Raw genomic sequence first — 19539 nt, 5'->3', positions numbered from 1 at the left:
GGCCACGTTCGATATCCCAATATTCTAACATGGCTCCGAGGCTTTCAGGACAAACTTCTATATTTGGTGTTGTTTGCTTTGTATCCAAGTCTCTTTTGGGAATTGGGAGACAAAAGAAACTTTAAAAATTTACAATTTTGACCCGAAAGCTTCGGAGCCACGTTAGAATATTGATATATCGAACGCGGCCTATTTGGCTTGAAAAGTTTGTAAATTCAGAAGAGGGGAGGAGCCTAGTAACAGTTCACCTAACAACAGCTAGGCACCATTTGAATTCTGACGCAGGCAAGAGATTTTGTCGACCGTTATCTCATAATTATCAACACTAGCATGGACAATGTAGAAATTATTGAATGTTTCAAAGCTCACAACACAGACGATGACTGTCTTTAATTTGCTCTCCAATAGGAATTCACAAAAATTAACCAAACAATGTCTTAATTAACAATAATATCGTAGGTCTTCTCAGTATTCTGTTGCAATAGCTGTGTACTCCTGTCGAACTTTAACCAGGAGCCATAATCGGGAACGGGTCCCCGTTTATGTTTCCTGCTTTAACCTAATGCTTGATTGCGGTTTAGTCAAACTTGAATTTGGTTTGTCTTGGGTCTCCTCTCTTTCTTAAATTTTCGTCTGTGGCCTTTCCTTCAGTTTAGGGAATCTGGTATGTGAAAATAATACAAAAATCGAAAGAGGACAGAGCAGAGCAATGTGAAATTCCGTCCTTCAACCTACGAAGAGAGAGAAATCTTTTTACCACGAGCACAACACGTGGAAAATAAACAACAACAAAAAGAGTCTTTCTCGAAATGAGTAGGACGTTTCTTTAAGGGATGGTATCTTTCTTTTCCTCTTCGTTTTGATGATTCTGCGAAGAAGTACTTCTCTTTTTGACGCGACCTAGAGTGCGTCCTGCACCGCGGCGCCATTTTGCCTGTCTGTGGAGCCTAGACACCAATCTGATAGCAAGCCTTGTGTGCTGTACAGAGTTAATGGCCGTCTGTACGTTACACAGCCTGTGTGAAGGATCGCTGTCAGGGAAAAACTCGTCAATGTCTTCTTCTGGTGGCTTGTAGTACAAAACGAAAATGCGGTAGACTTGCAGCATCACAACTAGAGCGTTCTTAACGGTAAGAAAGTACAAAGTATCGTGGTAAACTTGATAATACGCGATGACGATTAAGCGAATGATAAGAAACGGTCCGTCTTGCATGAACATGGGTATAAGCAAACTCACAAGTTCGGTGTAATCCTGCATCTTAGTGGCAGCATTGTCGAGTGCTTTGGTAACTTTGTGCCAACAGCGGCTACATGCTCCCTGAGAAACGTGCACTGTAGCTTCCTCCTCGTCCATGCTTGTAACTGACGTCATTTCCGGTTTAATCTCGAGTCCAAATTTGGTCTGAATATATCTAACACGTATTTCATCTTGTTCCTTACTGTCCTGACTGTGGTTCTTTTTATACGTGTACAATGCCGGTGAAGGCGCGACTTGATTTCTCCGTCTTCGAACATCTTTCTCTCCTTTGATTTTCTTTAGCTGCTCTTCTAGCTCAGCCTTCTCTTTTTCCAGCCTCTGAGCAGTTCTTTCCATGGCGTAAATCGTCAGTGGAAATTGAAAGAGGCTCACGCTCCAAAAAAGAATCACGGCGTTGACAAAGTGATTGTTCTGAAGCATTTTCGGGTTTGTTCTTCTGATGTCATCTTCCTTGATTATCTCCGTGAACTCCATAATGTCTGCCGCTGTGCCAATGTAGATTAGCAGCAACTGGGACAATTGATCACGTGATATACCTCCTTTTGGGAGGAGCCACCTGCCAATGACCAAGATAAGAACCAGAGCCTGCTCCATAGTGTACAGCAGTCTTTCGTCGTCAGTGATTTGTAGTCCTTGGAGAAACTAAAACAGAGAAAAGAAAATAATTAATTCCCAAAGACGATGCATTCAGTTTTCTCAATTCATTTCTCCGGAACTGAGCAGAGTATTGGCCTTATACGTTTGCAACCCCCCCCCCCCCCCGCCCCCGCCTCGATTAATTCTGGAACTAGTCGCGCGGGCAAGCAATTGTAACTGTATGAAAGAAAGCAAAATAGAATTAAAGTCCAAAGTTTGGTGTCGCTAAAATATGCATATAAATTTAGTTTCAATCATATAATTCTATGGTAATAAGAGCTACCAGTGTAGTCACGAGTTCTAAGCCCGACTTATTGCACGCCACAAATATCTCTTGACAGGCGACTCGAATAAATATTCGACTCTTGTCGCCTTTAAGGAAGACAAACGAGTTAGGGCAAGTGATAATTTGAGGTGTGGATTGAAATGACAAACGGCTAGATATTTTGACTAATAAAAACGAGGTATGGTTGTGTGTCAGTCTCAGTATGCTTACTGCCATTGATCTTGGTTACTTTTGGTATAAACCACTGTTGTTTTTAAGCACTAGCTACCCAACCAGGCTCCTCTCTCGCTCCAGGAGGGGTTAAGATGAGAGACCCTAGGAATGAAGTTGTCGGTCACCCAGTCCTTGTTACACGACAGGGACCCTGCATGCAGTCTATGTTTTATGCAACAGGCTACTCACTTGAAAGATTTCTGTAGTTTCATTAACAGCAGTTATACAGGTAGTACTTGCGTCTTTGCTGGATGCGACACAATCGAGGACTTGTATTTTGGCGATCCAGTCACAAGGGATCATTGTCATCAAGTATAAAAACATGCTTGGACAGAACCTGTAATCAAATGCATCCACTCAGTACATTGCACATTGATGTGCGGCCGCAATCGTTTTTGCCATTGTCAAGAATCATTCACTGCTGGCCGAAAACGTGAGGGACTTGGGGACGAGACTGGCAACAAGCAAACTATACAATTTAGCAAGAAGACACTGGTGAATGAGACAGTCAGTTATGTTTACTTCTGCCTACTTTCAAGGACCTGCTTATGCTGGGCTCGGAAAACGTTATCTATCCGGTGGATGGGCCAGTTATCTGAGACTGAGAGGTCATCTAAAGTGCATCTCGTCCAAACTCGGACCGGCGAACATCTAAATCAGTTTGGAGCAAGGAACTAGTAACAGCACTGCTGTTTGACTTTATCAGGGTGCCTGATTCCTACTGATTGTCAGTTTTCAGAAGCCACCAAATGCTAATCCTGCAAATACGATTAAAACAGGGGAAATGTACTCACAGACCATCAAACAGACAATTCTGTAATTAGTTTGTATAGTGTGATCGTCCGGGTGAGGGTAGTTTTGAAAAGAACTGTTGTTGGTGACTGACGTTTCGACAACCTTTGTGGAAGTCATCTTCAGAGTCAAGTGGATAGTTTTTGTCAGTCGATGATGTTATGAGTCTGGTCCGTTGAACATGATTGGTCAGTTTAGCCATGATGGTATTGGCTGAAAGACTCGTGCAAAGTTTGTCATCAGTCATCGGTGGGTTTCGATCCGTCTATTGTTAGTCAAATTGGTCGGTTTTTGGTCCGACTATTGTTAGTCAAAGTAAGTCGGTCTGTTGGAAGTCCGTTTGTCGGTTTCGTTTCCGTCATGGAGAAGTCGTTTGTAAGGCGCCGGTAGTTGTTGACATCTGTCAAGTGGCGTTTGTTCTAGGTTGGTGGACCAGCTTTCCAGAGTCAGTCGTTGAAAATAGATTGTACTGTAGGTTAGGCACTGAACAGAGTCCCAGTCAATGTTGTGGTTTGTCAGTTGATAATGTACAGCAATGTGATTGTTGGCATCACCATTTCTCGTGGCTCGTTTGTGTTCAGTCAGTCTCGTGTCAAGGTTTCTGCCGGTCTCACCAATGTAGGAAGCCTGGCAGTCGGAGCATTTGATCTTGTAAACTGCTCCCTGTCTGTTGTTAGGTTCGTCCCTGTCTTTCACGTTGGTCGGTAAGTGTCGTAACGTAGTTGTAGGTTTGTGGGCTATACGGATGGTGTAGGGCTGTAGAATCTGTGAGATGGTCTCAGAAGTACCCTTAATGTAAGGTATGGTCACTGTAGTAACAGGCGTTGGGTACCTGTTCGTTGCGTCAGCTTTAGTAGGTCGGTAAATGTTTCGTCTAATAAAGTCAGCGTTGTAGTTGTTTTTGTGAAAAACACTTTCAAGGTATCTGTTTTCGTCAAGTAAGCTGTCCAGTGTGTCACAAACTAGTTGCGCTCGTCTCGTCAAAGTCTTTATAGTCGTGGCTTTGTGTGAAGTCGGGTTGTAGGATGATTCGTCACGTAATCTGTCGGTATGCGTCGGTTTTCTGTACACTGTCGTTCGCAGTTCGTTGTTGTCGCGGCTTACCAAACAGTCTAGAAAAGGAGGTTTTCCATTTTCTTCGATCTCTTTAGTAAAATGGATGTCGGCGTTCTGTTCGTTTAGGTGGTCGTGAAAATCGTCAATTTCGTCTTTGTGAACGGCGGTAAAGGTGTCGTCAACGTAGCGTAACCAAAGCGGTATCGTTTGTCGGCAAGTTGCAAGGGCGCGTTCCTCCACGTGTTGCATCACAATTTCTGCGGCAACAACAGAAACAGGCGACCCCATGGCTGTTCCATGCAACTGTTTGTAGTGTTTACCGTTATACTGAAAGTAAGTCGATGTAAGGCAAAGGTTCAGTAAGTCCCTGATGTCTTCTTTCGGTAAAGGGAGTTTAACAGTAGATTGTTGTATAGCGGTCTCGCTACACTGTAATGCCAATTGAAGTGGAATACTGGTGAACAGTGATTTCACATCAAAAGACACAAGTTTGTAGTCGTCAGGTATCTGTAGTCTTAATAGCGTCAATAAAGTTCTCCTTAGATTGTAGTTTGCGTCTTGATTTGTCAGTAAGGGGTTGCAGTATTGTCGTCAAGTACTTAGACAGTTGATACGTAAGGGACCCATAGAATGACACTATAGGTCGCATCGGTATACCAGGTTTGTGCAGTTTCGGTAGTCCGTTAAGTTTCGGTGGTTGAGGTACTGAGCACCTCAGTCGATAGTAGCGTTGAGTGTCGATAGCGTCAGTCGTTTTAATCGTAAGTATTTTGCTGTTAAGTTTACGTTGAAGTGTTGGCGTCTGGTCGCGTTTAAGTTCTTCGTAAGTTTGTTTGTTGTTAACAAGTGCGTCCATTTTGTGAGTAAGTTAGTCGGTAACAGTTGTTTAAGTTTGTCAAGTTGTTGTTGTAGTTTATTGTTGCAGTAGTTGAGTCTTCTGTGACAGTCGTTTATCCGGGCTTTGACCAGACGTCTGCAGGTGGATTTGACGATCCGGATGGCCTCTTGTGTGTTCAACGGAGACTAAAGTTTATGTCCGGCCGGAACGAGACCATGGTCTTTGCAGCGGTGGTTGAACCAAAGTTGTTGGCGTATTCGGCTGACAGTACTTACCGAACTGATGTAGTTGTTCGCAAGTCGTTGGCTCTGTCGTCCAAGTGAACGTAACATAGTAACTATTCACTGGACTCTGAAGATGACTTCCGCTAAGGTTGTCGAAACGTCAGTCACCAACAACAGTTCTTTTCAGAACTACCCTCACCCGGACGACCACACTATACGAACTACTGATACTCCTGAGTTCAAACCATTTACGAAATTCTGTAATTCTCTATCTATAAATTATTCAAGACTGAAGGTTCTAAACTGCTTCAATCTCCACTTTTTTAAATTGATTTCAAATCTACTTATCAACTATCTCCTTATCCCTGTACTGTTCATGATCATAAATATTCCCCAGGAAACGCTTCAAATTGTTTTATTTTGCATTTACACCAAATGGACTGCGGTAAAAATTGAATCTCGCAGAGCCCTCAGTTATTCAAGGGAGTTTCTCGTTGTTCCAGTCTATTACGTTAGCGGAAACTATTGATAGCTATTTCTTTAAAAGCGTATTCAAAGCCGGAGGCTTGTAAAAAGTGTAATGGGATTTTACACTGAAAAACGATTCTAATGGATTCGGAGGGTCGCAAAGTAAAGCTAAAGTTGGCAAGGTTTATTAACAAGGAATCCACTTAAAAGGAGGGAAAATGTCTTAAAAAAAAAAACAAGAAAGCACCTTTCGAGCATTGTTCGAATCTGAGGGCGACAAAGTCATCTACGTCAGTATAACTAGTAGACTGATTTTTTTGTTACAAAAACCCGCAGAGCCAGGCAACAGAATGTTCATTCCATGACGTGCATTCAATGGCAGTTTCCTGTAATTTGTTTAAAATTCTCGCTGTGGCACCCCTAAGTAACTGAAAGTTAAAGGAAATAAGGAGAGATAACAACCTTGTATTAAATTTATACTTTATGTCCGTTGTTCGAATGCCAGGTTCTAAAGCACCGAATTTACCTAGAAAAACGTCTTGACGAGCAAACTTTTCATTAAAGTTTCAAGCTGAGGTTGAGCCGAGAATAAAAGCTCTATTTTTATGATTTGAGCCTGAAAAAGACCATCTGGATTGTATCTGATCATGATTTGACAAATTTGCATTAACAATTTGCTCAGTTGAATTGCTTATTTACTAAGAAACTCAAAATGCTATTCCTTTTGTTTCCTTTTTCGTAAAGAAGTAGTAAAGTATGTATCTTATTCAGAATTAGATGCAAGAAAGTGGAGAAATTAATAAAAAGTTCTCACCAAAGACTAAGTTTGGGTATTTTTTCTTAGGAACAGTCCTTAAAATTTTGGTCAATGTCACCCTAAAGGTTAAAGATAAAGATGAACAGTGTAATTATATAACACGACAGGAGAGTGAGTGACAGAAAGCAATGAACAAAAGAACGAGAATTCGCTGTGAAAAAGTTGACGCTAAAACCTCTTTTTTTCAGGACTGGAGAATTGCCACAACGAAATCTGCTTCATTGTAGTTCTTTGAATAGGAAACTGACAATTACAGGTTGCATTGAAAGTTTTCTCAGGAAATTGGCGCGATTCCACCCGGCAATGAACCACCTGCTCATGCTAGTACGGGGTTTTTATGTCGCCTGTATCTTGAATTAGCATATTTGGATAAGACAATTCAAATTTGGCCAAGAAGAACTCAACCGACCTCCAGCGGCTTTTCTGTAATCTGTTTTCAAATTTCAATAATGATTAAGAGTGGCCTAAAATAAACATATTCACAATTTTAAGGGAATGTCCACTTTAACAAGGTTTTATTTTAATAATGCTTCCGTGCCTTAATATCAGTTATGCAATTTCTGCTGGCTTTCTGAATGCTTGATAATATGAACTGAGTACAAATCCCACCATGGCCATTATACGTGCCCATCGTCTTACTGTTCAAGATAGTGATAGAAGAAATATCCAAAAAAGTAATTAAAAATAATTAAAGCAATATGACAATATGAAATTTATCTGTAAACGTCCTCTCATGGCAGTCAATCTCTCACATTGACATCACTGTCTTAAGATAAATATTTTTATTTCACAGGTATGTTTTACAGAACCAACTTTTCGTACAGAATGCGTGGAGTGAATTCAGTTTCCTCTAGTTGTCATGTAAGAACGAAACACAATGAGATCATATGGAATAGTTACAGCACCGCCGTTGCTAGGCCGCCGAAAAAACAATGAATTAAATTACACAAGGGATCAAGATGCTCTTAGTACATGTTTATTTAAGACTGCTGTCCGGCATAAAGGCGAGCGAGACAAGTTCGCATAAAAAAACTTCAAGTTGTCTGTAAACTTCTGTAGACTTACACTGTGGAGAATAATGTTTTTGGTTAATGAAATATTGTAGTAAGTAGATCGCTTGAGTAAAATCTAAACCCGACTCATATGTGCTATCTACCTCTTCAGTCAAGTTCTTCTTTAGATCGGCTAAATGAAATGCAAACGGAACTCAGTATGTTTGAGTTTGTAGTGAAAGAAATTCCGCTTGTCATTTTCAATAAAGTCAGCTAGGCTTGCCTCTGCGTGCTGTTAAACTAAACCTGTTCTTGATAGAAGCGCTGATCCGCAGGATAACGTAATCAGCATGTAAAAATGAAAAAAAAAAAATACTTAGTTTCTGCACAAGACCCTGGTCGAATTGTCTCGATTGATGATATCTTTACTTTTGTTGTACCTCGTTAAATTTCTTAAAGTAATTATTAGACTCTTAGTTCATGGACTTCACAGATAACTTATAGTCAAGATGAAAAACCATAAATTGATGTCGAAAGAATGGCCAGCTAAACCATACAATATGATATCCTTACTTCCATTGCCAGCATGTATATCTAGTCATCAATGCAACCGACTTACCAGCTGTACTCGTGTCCCTTGCGAAATCCGACGGTGATTATTGTTTCCACCAGAAGAGCCACAAGAAGAAGTAGAAACAGGTAATACGTTTTGTCTCTCTTGAGAGTCACCAACCAGTAAATCATGGAGATCGCATGGAGGCAAAACAGCAGACGAGTAAACAACGCAGCTATGTAAGTGAAAATTCTCTCCATCAGTCACCGATCAAGATCACCGGATAGAAGGTCACTCGTATTTGCAGAGAATGTTCAAGTCCCTGTGAAGACAGCTAGTTGAGTTCAAGACAGGAGCGAAAAAAAACCAAACGCGTGTTTAATAAAGCTATTGTTTTCTTGGCTACCAAAGACTTCAATCTTTTGGCGACCAGTTTGTATAACAATGTTGTCGCTACAGGGGCTCGTAATGACACATATGAATTGATAATGAATGGTCTGCTTCTATCAACAGATCCAATGTCACTAAGCCTAAGGAGAATTTAGCTTTAATCTGGAAAATTGTCTTTGTTTTTTGTTGCCCAACTGAAGAAATTCAGTCAAAACCAACCTTAGGCTTTAGACCTTAATCTTTTTTAACTATTCCATCGGTTGGTGTTGAATACATTATTAAACATAAGTCTGCTATTCCAGATACCATGCTGGTATCAGAAAAATATTCATGTTGATCTGTGAACAAGGCCGGGAAACAAGAGCATTGAAAAGGCAGTGTGCCGAAAAACATCGCAACAATATTCTTCTTGAAGAGGAATTGTTCTCAAAAAGCACTTCACAAAACAACTGCTGTAAATGAACCTACTCAGAATATCTTAGTCATTGTTCTCACTCAATTATTTTGTCGCATCAATTTTTCAGTAACATCTGCAACAAACGGCATGCAAATGAAAAGCAAACGACACAAAACCTATTTTTAGAACTTTTTTCCGGCTTCTTCGAGGTTAAAAACTAAAGATCGCGAGGAAATTTCGATTTAAATAAACTCCTTTGAAACAGACAATTTCTTACTGGTGTTAACCTTTCCCATCCAATAAGAGCTTTCGAAAATATATTTTTTTTGCATTGAGACACCACTCCTTTCCTCCCCGTAATTAAGTAGATGCGGTGTTAGATCGCACTTCATCGTGAAAATAATAACAAATTTCGAAATTTGTTCAGTTTGAATTGCCAAGCGGTTTTTGAAATGCCGAAGCCTGCGTTCAAGCGTTCCCGTACGAATATTCTGGCCGCGCGTAAATTGGAGAGAGAGCAAAAACTCGACGAAGCTGTCTCTCGGGAACCCTTGCTACGCAGGCTAGAAGTACCGTAATTATATAGGTCCGATATAGACTCCGCTGTTCGAGAAAGGTGTCCGCGCCCCTACTATACCCTGTTATGTTATTTCCTTTTTATTCAATTTTTAAACTCCTTGTACATAACTTTGAGGTAATTTTTAAAATTCTGAATTTTTTTATCTCAGTAGTCTTAATTTTACGCAGGGCCCCTTTGGATACCAACCTATGGCTGATGGGGCTACCCTGCCTAAATGAAGATGACTTGACTTGACTTGAGCTCGGGGAGGAACGTAGAACGGACTCGAGTGGGCGGCAGAAATTGAGCCTACCCCCAATAGCAATTCCTCGAACACGTCTCTGTTTTGCGGCTCAGAACACTTTGTTTCTACAGACTACAAGCGCAGGTTTTGTTTCTACAGACTACAAGCGCAGTTGGGAAAAGGAAAGATCTTTTGCCAACCCCTATTCTCTCGCGGTTTCAGTGGACCAAAGCGTCGAGTCATGAGATCGAAAGGGCAAAGCGATGCGAAAGAATGGAGGCGAAATCGACTGATCACATATTCGGTTGTATATTGAAAGAATAAAGGTGATCCACTGGAAAACAGCAAATTAAAAATTTTAATTTTATCAGTACTGCCTGCTTGTAATGTTAATTTAATCTTGCATTTACGATCTCTCTTGTTAGAGGCCCAACAGCACGTTCGCACAAAGACATATTTTTTTTTTGTGGATCCTTGTACATTTGTGAGTCATGGACAAATCTCATCATTCGCAACCCTTTGCCATTTGAGTTCACAACAGCATCAACATTATCATACTTCCTAATAGACTTGCCGGTATTTTTGATATGTTGAAGATTTGGAAGAACTGAAAAATTAGTGTTGAAAACTTCATTCGCCACTTCATCTGTTGGGAACAATTCCTCTGGATTTTTGGCTGACGAAGAAATCAACAAATTATCTATCATGTTTTCTTTATCGTTTTCTAAATGTCTTTTAAGTTTCGCCTTTGTGTAGCTCTTTTCTGGGTCTGGGTCGAAAACATTATCACGGTATTTCGGTATGGCTGTGAATGCCAGCACTCTGTCATAAAAGGAATAAAAATAAAACTTCAAATGTAAGTACAGTAAATAACAGCAATAGTACAATGTAAACATCAACCAGCAGCTGTCACTGGCCAAGCTCTTACTTTTCCAACAGTTGCTTTTTATTTCCTTGCTGGTTTAGGCGTCTACCTTTCAACCAAAACTTTAATTTTTCCACTGTCCACTCAGTGTCCACTTTCCAATCTGACTTTCATTTAGTGACTGCGCTAGGAATATTTTCTGGTTTCAACTTTTCCACTTCTAAATTGCAAATCGAACAATTGTAACCTCTACAATGCAATTTTATCACCTTCTAAGGAAAATTATAAATCTGTAAATATTCTAAACAAATTCAAAATTGCAATTTTGAGCGATTTTACAACGATTTTAAATTTTAAAACAGATCATTAACATTCGTAGCACCCTTATTTTAATTTTTTACTTTGTACTGGAATGTTCTTTTAGTGTCCACAATTAGCTAATATCTAGCTAAACACTCTGACACTTAAGTAAAGTTCATTCATTCATTCATTCCGTCAGTCAGTCAGTCAGTCAGTCAGTCGAAGAGGTTTCCGCCTCACGCCTCCACGTTAACTCGTTCAAAGTTAGCCTGCAGAACAGGCGGATTAGCGGGGTAGAGAGCTAAACGCGCTCCGCGCTCGTGTATCGCGTTTCGCTCTCTGTGCCGCTAATTCGCCTGTTCTGCAGGCTATTTCAAAGTTCGCGGGAAATCTGGAGGGCCCTTAGACCTCGCTTTCATGCTACTGCCGGCTTACAGTCTTTTAAAGTGTGTATGACAATGATCTGTGTATTCTTAGGTGTCTTGCAGGCATACTATATTCAACCAGATCCCCAGGGATCCCCAGGGCCTTCTCCTCGACGATTTGAAAAGTAGAGAAGGCCCTGGGGATGAGTTTAGCCGACCGTCGCGCGAAGGTCAGCGGTCGAATTTCAACATGGCGTCTTCGTCTTCACGTGTGTCCTACGGGATTTCTTTGCAAGAAGCAAAAAGAAAATGTTCGGAAAGGAATTCTTGTTTTATTCGGGTTGAGTCGACAGAACATATTGGACTTCATTCGCGCTATCTTGGTCGTTTAAAAGAAGGGGTGAAGGAAGAGTTAAACAGTAAGCTAATGAAGTATTCAGACGTTCTGGAAGGTGTCCCTGTAAATTACGAGAGTATTCAAATTCAGCAAAGAACTGGGTCTATTCTGGATGAACTGCCCTACATCCACTTCGACGTCAAAGTTAATTTCATCGTATTCAAGCCAACAGTCGGAAGTACACTTGTCGGCGTAGTAAACAAATTTGGCGTTGATCATGTTGGATGTTTGGTTCACAATTGTTTCAATGCTTCTGTCTCGAAATCGAACTTCAGAAATGGATTTATGTATGACAATCTCGATATTGGATCTGAATTTGCATTTAAGGTTATTGGAACAGAGGCTGTTAATGGCGTGTTAGCAATAACAGGACAAGTTGGACAACAAAAGGAGACAAGGTAACGATTAGTGTAATTTCTATTCACACAATTTAATTTAAATTATGAGCTCGAGATTTCTATTGCGGGATACACAAATGTAGCTGATGAGGGTGCAGTCCGAGTCAACTTATTATGCATAGAAATCGAGAGCGAGTAATCTAATTGTTTTAGTATATATCAGCCTACTGGTTGACTAGTAGATTAGTAAGTCCTGATGATATCAATATTAAATGTGCAGGGACAGGGATAATATAGTGGTGAGTGTAATATATTCGTAACCGGAAGCTGTGTTAAGCTGTTGTATTACCCAAGATGCTTAGAGAATAAAGTTGTCGTGTTGAGCAAGCCTTGTCAACTTGTGTTGTTATGTCACTGAGCCATACTTTTGCTAGTATGTTTCATTTTGGCGATGAGGATGGGATACTCTACATGCACGAAGATGCATGAGAAATCCAGTGAAGTTTTGATTTTCTCTGTGTGAGGAAAAAGGTTTGTTTTCGACCGAGGCAACTTGATCAAAGTTTGAGCACGTGCTATCAAAATGGCGGGAATTGGATTGTTTGGTCGTGTCAGCGAGTTCAGCCCTGAGCGAGAGACTTTTCGTTCCTATGTGGAAAGAATGGAAATGTTCTTCATGGCAAATAATATCATAGAAGAAACAGGCGAGGGTAAAGAGGAAGCCAATCTCGCAGTTGCAAATAGAAAACGTGCTATCTTTCTGACTGAGATTGGACCCGAAGCATATTCTACCCTGAGCAATCTGCTGGCACGTGTGAAACCAAAAGACACTCCTTTTGCGGACATTGTCAAAGCATTGGAGAAACATTACAATCCAGCGCCATTGGAGATAGCAGAGAGTTTTCATTTTGGAACTCGCTATCAAAAACAAGACGAATCCATCAGTGACTTTATTGTGGCCTTGAAGAAGTTATCGATTCATTGTTACTATGGAGAGTTTCTCAACCGAGCTCTGAGAGACCGTTTTGTGTGCGGATTGAACAATCCCAAAATACAGAATAAACTTTTGAACACCGAGGATCTTTCTTTCGAGAAGCGTGCCAGATTGCAAAGTCAATGGAAATGGCAGAGAAGAACACCCAAGAATTCCGTCCTGTCAGTGCAAGTGATGACAGCCAAGGCATAGTAAATAAACTGGAAACTGTAAAAACTAAGGAACCCTCATGTTACCTGTGTGATGGTAAGCATGCTGCACCTGAGTGTAAATTTAAGTCAGCAAAATGCTACAAATGTAGCAAAGTAGGTCACCTTGCATCAGTTTGTCGCAGCAAAGATGTTGAGTCTAGCATGAAAACAAAACAACCAGGAGCTAAAGGTACTGTTCATAGTGTCTTAGAATCAAACACAGAAGGTTATGATGATAATGATGAGTTAGGTATTTATTCCATGTATGCAGTTGGTACAGATAATCCTACCAACAAAAGTTATACTGTAGAAATGACCATAAATGGTTCACCATGTGCAATGGAAGTAGACACTGCAGCTGATTACTCAATAATGAGTAAGAGCACACATTCTCAGAAATTCAGTAATTTTCCACTTCGTCCGTCAAAAGTTGAATTGAAAACCTATATGGGTGAAACCCTCACAGTGTGTGGTGAAATGCTGTGTGATGTAGTGTACAAGGGCCATGAATATACATTGCCAGTTATTGTAGCTGATTATGAGAAGAAGCCTACTTTGCTGGGAAGAAATTGGTTAAACCATATAAGGCTTGAGTGGGGTGAAATATTTAGTTTAACAAGATCCGAGTTGGAAAGTGCCAAAAGTCAACTTGATGGATTACTAGTTAAACACAGTGAGTTGTTCAAAGATAGCTATGAGGGCATGAAAGGGTTGGAAGCACACATCACCATGAAAGATGGTGCAAAGCCCATATTTATTAAGCCACGTAGGGTTCCATATGCACTAAAAGATGAAGTTGAAAAGGAGTTGGATGAATTAGAGAAAAATGGGGTAATCATTAAAACTGACAGATCAGACTGGGCAAGCCCAATAGTAGTTGTGCCAAAGGCTGACAAATCGGTTAGAATTTGTGGGGACTACAAAGTAACCATCAACTCAGCTGTTGAAGATGAGCAGTATCCCCTTCCCACCCAACAGGACTTGTATGCAGCCCTCTCGGGATCAAAATTTTTCAGCAAACTTGATTTGTCGCATGCATATGCTCAGCTAAATGTTGATAAAGCAAGTCGTGAGTACCTGACAATTAGCACACACAAGGGACTCTATTCCTACACCAAATTACCATATGGGGTTAAATCAGCACCTAAAATATTCCAAGCTAAAATGGATATGATTTTGCAAGGAGTAGAAAAATGTGTGTGTAAGCAGGGTGACATTCTTATTGGTGGTGTCAGTTGGTAGGAGAATATCAAAATCCTTACTGAGGTATTGGAGAGGTTGCATAAATATAACCTGCATTTGAAGATGGCAAAGTGTGAATTTCTGAAGAGGGAAGTTGTCTATTTGGGTTTGAAGATAGATGCTGAAGGTTTGCATCCAGTTGAGGAAAAAGTAGATGCTGTAAAAAGGGCACCAGTACCACAAAACATCAGTGAGTTGAGATCTTTTTTGGGCATGGTCCAGTACTATCACTCATTTCTACCAGGTTTAGCAACCACACTAGCACCATTACATGAGCTCCTCAAAAAGGGTGTCCAGTGGACATGGACAGAAGAGTGTCAGCAAGCATACGAAGCTTGTAAACAAGGTCTCACCAGCGATGCACTGTTGGTGTATTATGATGGGGACCGTGAACTGAGACTTGCTTGTGATGCGTCCAGCTATGGAATTGGAGCAGTTATTAGCCATGTGATGGATGATGGCCAGGAGAGGCCAATAGCCTATGCCTCTCGGACACTGAGTTCAAGTGAAAGGAACTATGCACAAATTGAGCGTGAAGCATTATCAATTGTTTTTGGTGTAAAAAAATTTCACCAGTTTTTGTATGGGCGTAAATTTACCCTGATCACTGATCACAGACCATTGTTGGCAATTTTCAATCCAAAATCCGCTATCCCCACACTAGCAGCAGCTCGAATGCAGAGGTGGGCTCTAGTACTTTCAGCGTATGACTATGAGATTGAATACAAAAGATCTGAAGACCATGCCAACTGTGATGCTCTCTCAAGGCTACCACATGAGGACTCCACAGTGGGAAGTGAGGGTGTGGTCTACAGTGTGAGGGTAATTGATGATGATTTTCCAATCACTGCAGAAGATATAGGAAAGGCAACCCTTGTAGATCCTGTACTTGGTAAGGTACATCAATTTGTGATGTCAGGTTGGCCAGAAGGGTGTCCTGATGAGACCCTCAAACCCTATCATAATAGAAGAAATGAGCTGTCCTGTGAACAGGATTGTGTCCTTTGGGGCTCTAGGGTGATTATTCCACCAATCTTTAGAGCCAAAATGCTGGGGCAGTTGCATTGGGAACACCCTGGTATATGTGGTATGAAAGCAATTGCTTGTACATGCATGTGGTGGCCAAAAATGGATCAGGAAATCGAGGAAGCAGTGAGAGTATGTACAGTATGCCAAAATGTTAGAAATGCCCCACCCAGTGCACCCCTGATCCCATGGAAGTGGCCAACTAGACCATTTCAACGGATCCATATTGATTTCTGTCAGAAGGGTAATGATTACTTCCTTGTAGTAATCGATAGCCACTCAAAGTGGATTGAAGTGAAACATATGAGCTCTACAACTACTGAATGGACTATTGATGAGCTCTGTTTAATTTTTGCTACTCATGGTTTACCTGAAGAGGTGGTGTCTGACAACGGACCACAGTTTACGTCCATTGAATTTGCCGAATTCATGCGCAAAAACGGCATCAAGCACACGTTGGTTCCATGCTATCACCTTCAATCTAATGGGGCAGCGGAGAGGTCTGTGAGAGTTGTTAAGGATGCTTTAGTTAAACAAGTGCTTGAGGGTAAAAAGGGCATCTCTATGAAACACAGACTTGCTAATTTTCTATTTCGGTATCGCACAACCCCTCACAGTACAACTGGTGTGACCCCCGCTGAGTTGATGGTGAAGCGTTGCCTAAGAACAAGATTAAGTCTGATTAAGCCTAATCTGGCACAAGTTGTAGAGAATAAGCAAGAGAAACAGAAAATGTATAAGGATTTGAAATGTAAGAGGGAAAGATCCTTTGTAAGAAATGACAGGGTGCGGGTACGAAACTCAAGGGCTAATTCTAAGACTGATAAGTGGATTCCAGGCACTATAATTAAAGTTTGTGGGCCCAGAACCTATGTAGTTAGGACAGGACACAAAACCAGATATGTGCACACTGATCACATGATAAGAGCACGTGATAATGTACCAGATGATGTCAGTGAGCCAGATGTCGTGGTGCCTGAATCAAGTGGTCAGAAAATAAATGATGATAATGTGAATCCTCTCGATAGTACTTCTGAACCACATGTAGATCTGCCTGAAAACGAGGATACTGTTGTATCTCCTTTAGTTGTAAGTAGTCCACCTACAGTTTTGCGAAGTTCTCAAAGGATTAGAAAACCAGTTGTTAAACTTAACCTGTAACTGCAGGTTATCACTATGTCTTGGGTACAAGTGCATCCTGAAAATCTGGGGGAAAGCAGTGTAATATATTCGTAACCGGAAGTTGTGTTAAGCTGTTGTATTACCCAAGATGCTTAGAGAATAAAGTTGTTGTGTTGAGCAAGCCTCGTCAACTTGTGTTGTTATGTCACCGAGCCATACTTTTGCTGGTATGTTTCAGTGAGAGTGAGGTCTGTACAGAAAAGAACGAGAACCAACATTCCCTAGTGCAGCTCAAGCAAGCTGCAATGAGTGACAAAAGGTTGAGACACATTTTTGAGTATCTTGGAAACCTGCCCCCTCCCCCCGCCTCCCAAACAATGTTCATTTTTCAATTTCCAAGACTGCATAGACCACAGTGCCTACATGACATTAAATTGGGGGCTGGGGGTATCAGTGAATTAACACTAGATGCAAGTGAAATACAATAAGGTGTTAAACATTGAAATGTGTCATTTTCTTTAAGTGTCTCAACTACTTTGGTCACCCATTGTCTGCAGTTTATTTGTGTAAACTGTGATAATATCTGTTATATTTCCAAGCTCCAGCAATTTTATTTTTTATAAAATCCTCTAAATCTGTGATTCAGAATGATTCGTGACTATAGAAAAAGTGACAGGTATTTTTTTTCTCAAGAAAATTGATGAAACCTGGTCTGTCCCATAAATAAATTGAGCCATATATCACTATGAAGGTGGTGTGGATGGAAATTGCATTTTCTTGAATGAAAAGAACTTTTGTGAGGTAGTAAGTGATGGATTGGGGCAGAAACACAGTTAAAACTTTAAGACTAATAATTATACTGAACTGAATACAGTAAAGTACACAGTAATGAAACCTCTTACGACAAAAAACCGGCCAAGAAAGCAGGGAGCATGTTTGAAGGAATGGATAGTTAAATGTAAATTGGTTACATACATGTACTTACATGGGTGTATTCAAGACTTACAGTGGTATCCATTTGTACTGTATTACTTTGAATGTGGATGAAGTTTGTGGAGGGATTAGCTAAGCTGTCAGTGTTCACAGGACTTCACATCACGTAATTAATAATGTACTCTGTTCACTTCAGTTGTCTTGTATCAACTCCAGCTTAGGATTTAAACTGTAACTAATGGAATTTCAGTGCATATTTTGTGATTTATATGCCATTTTTCAAATTCATTTATACATTGTAACATGCTATCGCTATGCTCAAATTGTCTTTCGTGCAAGAAATGAAAACTCCAACAGTGTTAGCTCACCGAAGTGATTATGCGAGACAAAATACTGAGACTTGACATAGTGGTCTAATCTTTTCCTCTCTGATATTTCTTATTTACGGATTAGATCTTGTCTTTTATCTTGTCTTTAGGCTAGTGGTCAGTGTAAAATGTAGACTGAGGTTAAAATGCAGACTGCAGACCAGGGGTAAAATGCAGACTGAGGGTAAAATGAAGACTGTAGACCAGGGGTGAAATGAAGACTGAGGTTAAAATGCAGACAGCAGATGGGAAACTTTTTAAGTGTACATCGTGTTGCTTCAAATATCAAGTAGTTACCGTAAACAGACTAACCTAGGCATTATTTAGGCTAATTGGAGACTCCACTCGGGACTGCCCGCTGTGTTCCAGAAGAAAAATTTCCCCGAAAGCCATGTAATAAATCCTTTATTGACCAAGCTTGTTCGGCCAAGATGGCTGGATGTTGGCCTCATTCTCTTTTTGCGAGTTTATGGACCTCGACTCTGTCTCGGTCTATAAACTTGCAAAAAAAGAACTTGGTCAATATCCACCCATCTTGACCTCACACTTGGTCAATAATATCTTAGCATGTCTGAAAAGTACTTCATTACATTAATATATCAGTAAAGAGAGCACTTGCTACGTTTGGTTGCAGGAAAAGGAAACACAAAGACACAGAGAGAACTCAAGAACAATCTGAAGCTGGGGGAATAAATGAATTACAAAGTAACCAGTCACAGAGAATGAATCAGAATGGTGTTGACCAAATGAATGGAAACACAAAATCAAAGAAAGGGAAGAAGGACATAAAAGATTCGAGAAAAAGGGGGAAGAACAAATAAACACAGAATGAGGCAATTTGACTTTTAATAAATCATTTGAAATTGAAATGCTATTACGTTTTGTTTTGAAGAAACTGTGTTACCGAAGTCGTACCTTGGTTTGTCGTTGGAAATCGCTCCTAATCTTCCCACTTGTAAGACGTAATCATCCTTGGTGAGGGAATTCTAATTCACGTCCAAAGCTTGCTTCAGTTTTATCATTAAGCACTTAATGACTGGCCCTAAGGGAAACAGTGAGTTTTGTTTCCCACCCTCAGTGTTTCCCAGGCGAAGCCGAGGGGAACATTGAGGTCAAGGGGAAACAAAACTCGCTGTAATAATACAAAATGCAAGTAACCAACATGCTCACGGAATATTTCAAACTTTGTTCCTCCAGAGCTAATATTTAGAGAGCTTAAAACATATCTTGCAATCAAATGAGCCAAAAAAAGTAACACGTGGCCAAAAACAGAGGTGTCAAACTCTACAAATTACACGCGGATAACAGCGGAAACAACGCAGACCTATGACCTCTAACGGCTCTACTCTGGTGAAATGTCCTCCTAAAAACAGGATTATTGCTTAGCGAAATATTCAAAGATCCCCTTATCGTACAATACAAAAGGGGCAGATCCTCAAAGATATACTAGTTCGAGCAAAACTCTCAAAGCGGCTATTACACGTGGATAGGAGTTGTGTAGGTCTGTCAACCCATTGTTATCACTGTTAAAAGCTGAAAAAACCAAGCCTTTAACTGAGTGATACCGAGCATTGGCCTCTATCGCTCTCCTTATCGGCAACTGATGAGATCCAGAAGGATCGAAACCGCGGTCTTGCCTGAGTTTTTACGGCCATGAGCCTGCTAACATCAGAGG

At 40.6% G+C, this 19539-nt stretch overlaps 2 protein-coding genes across 2 annotated transcripts; one reads left to right on the top strand and one right to left on the bottom strand.

Annotated features, from left to right (window-relative positions):
- Positions 1 to 712: 712 nt before the first annotated feature.
- On the bottom strand, positions 713 to 8587 carry LOC145490333 (transmembrane protein 26-like). Its single transcript, XM_081469461.1, has 3 exons — positions 8200 to 8587; positions 2583 to 2730; positions 713 to 1900 (listed from the first exon to the last, which is right to left on the bottom strand). Exons 1-3 carry the CDS (start codon positions 8391 to 8393, stop codon positions 827 to 829), a joined length of 1416 nt encoding a protein of 471 aa, XP_081325587.1. The 5' UTR covers positions 8394 to 8587; the 3' UTR covers positions 713 to 826.
- Positions 8588 to 10843: 2256 nt separating this feature from the next.
- LOC145489534 (DNA-directed RNA polymerase I subunit RPA43-like) lies at positions 10844 to 18703 on the top strand. The gene is made up of 2 exons (XM_081468516.1): positions 10844 to 12048; positions 18499 to 18703. Exons 1-2 carry the CDS (start codon positions 11504 to 11506, stop codon positions 18683 to 18685), a joined length of 732 nt encoding a protein of 243 aa, XP_081324642.1. The 5' UTR covers positions 10844 to 11503; the 3' UTR covers positions 18686 to 18703.
- Positions 18704 to 19539: the final 836 nt, after the last annotated feature.

The sequence above is a fragment of the Orbicella franksi genome, chromosome 6 (genome assembly GCF_964199315.1).
Source record: "Orbicella franksi chromosome 6, jaOrbFran1.1, whole genome shotgun sequence".
Lineage (NCBI taxonomy): Eukaryota > Metazoa > Cnidaria > Anthozoa > Scleractinia > Merulinidae > Orbicella > Orbicella franksi.
Note: the sequence above shows the minus strand (reverse complement) of the source record. Positions and strands in the feature narration are given on the sequence as shown.

What these genes read in the sequence shown, in the direction of transcription:
- LOC145490333 (XM_081469461.1), bottom strand. Translation starts at nt 8,393, where the DNA reads ATGGAGAGAATTTTCACTTACATAGCTGCGTTGTTTACTCGTCTGCTG. An exon ending in AAGGGACACGAGTACAGCTG is followed by an intron (nt 2,731 to 8,199) that starts GTAAGTCGGTTG and finishes ATTTGATTACAG; the next exon opens with GTTCTGTCCAAGCATGTTTT. An exon ending in AAACTACAGAAATCTTTCAA is followed by an intron (nt 1,901 to 2,582) that starts GTGAGTAGCCTG and finishes TCTCTGTTTTAG; the next exon opens with TTTCTCCAAGGACTACAAAT.
- LOC145489534 (XM_081468516.1), top strand. Translation starts at nt 11,504, where the DNA reads ATGGCGTCTTCGTCTTCACGTGTGTCCTACGGGATTTCTTTGCAAGAA. An exon ending in GGACAACAAAAGGAGACAAG is followed by an intron (nt 12,049 to 18,498) that starts GTAACGATTAGT and finishes GTTTGGTTGCAG; the next exon opens with GAAAAGGAAACACAAAGACA.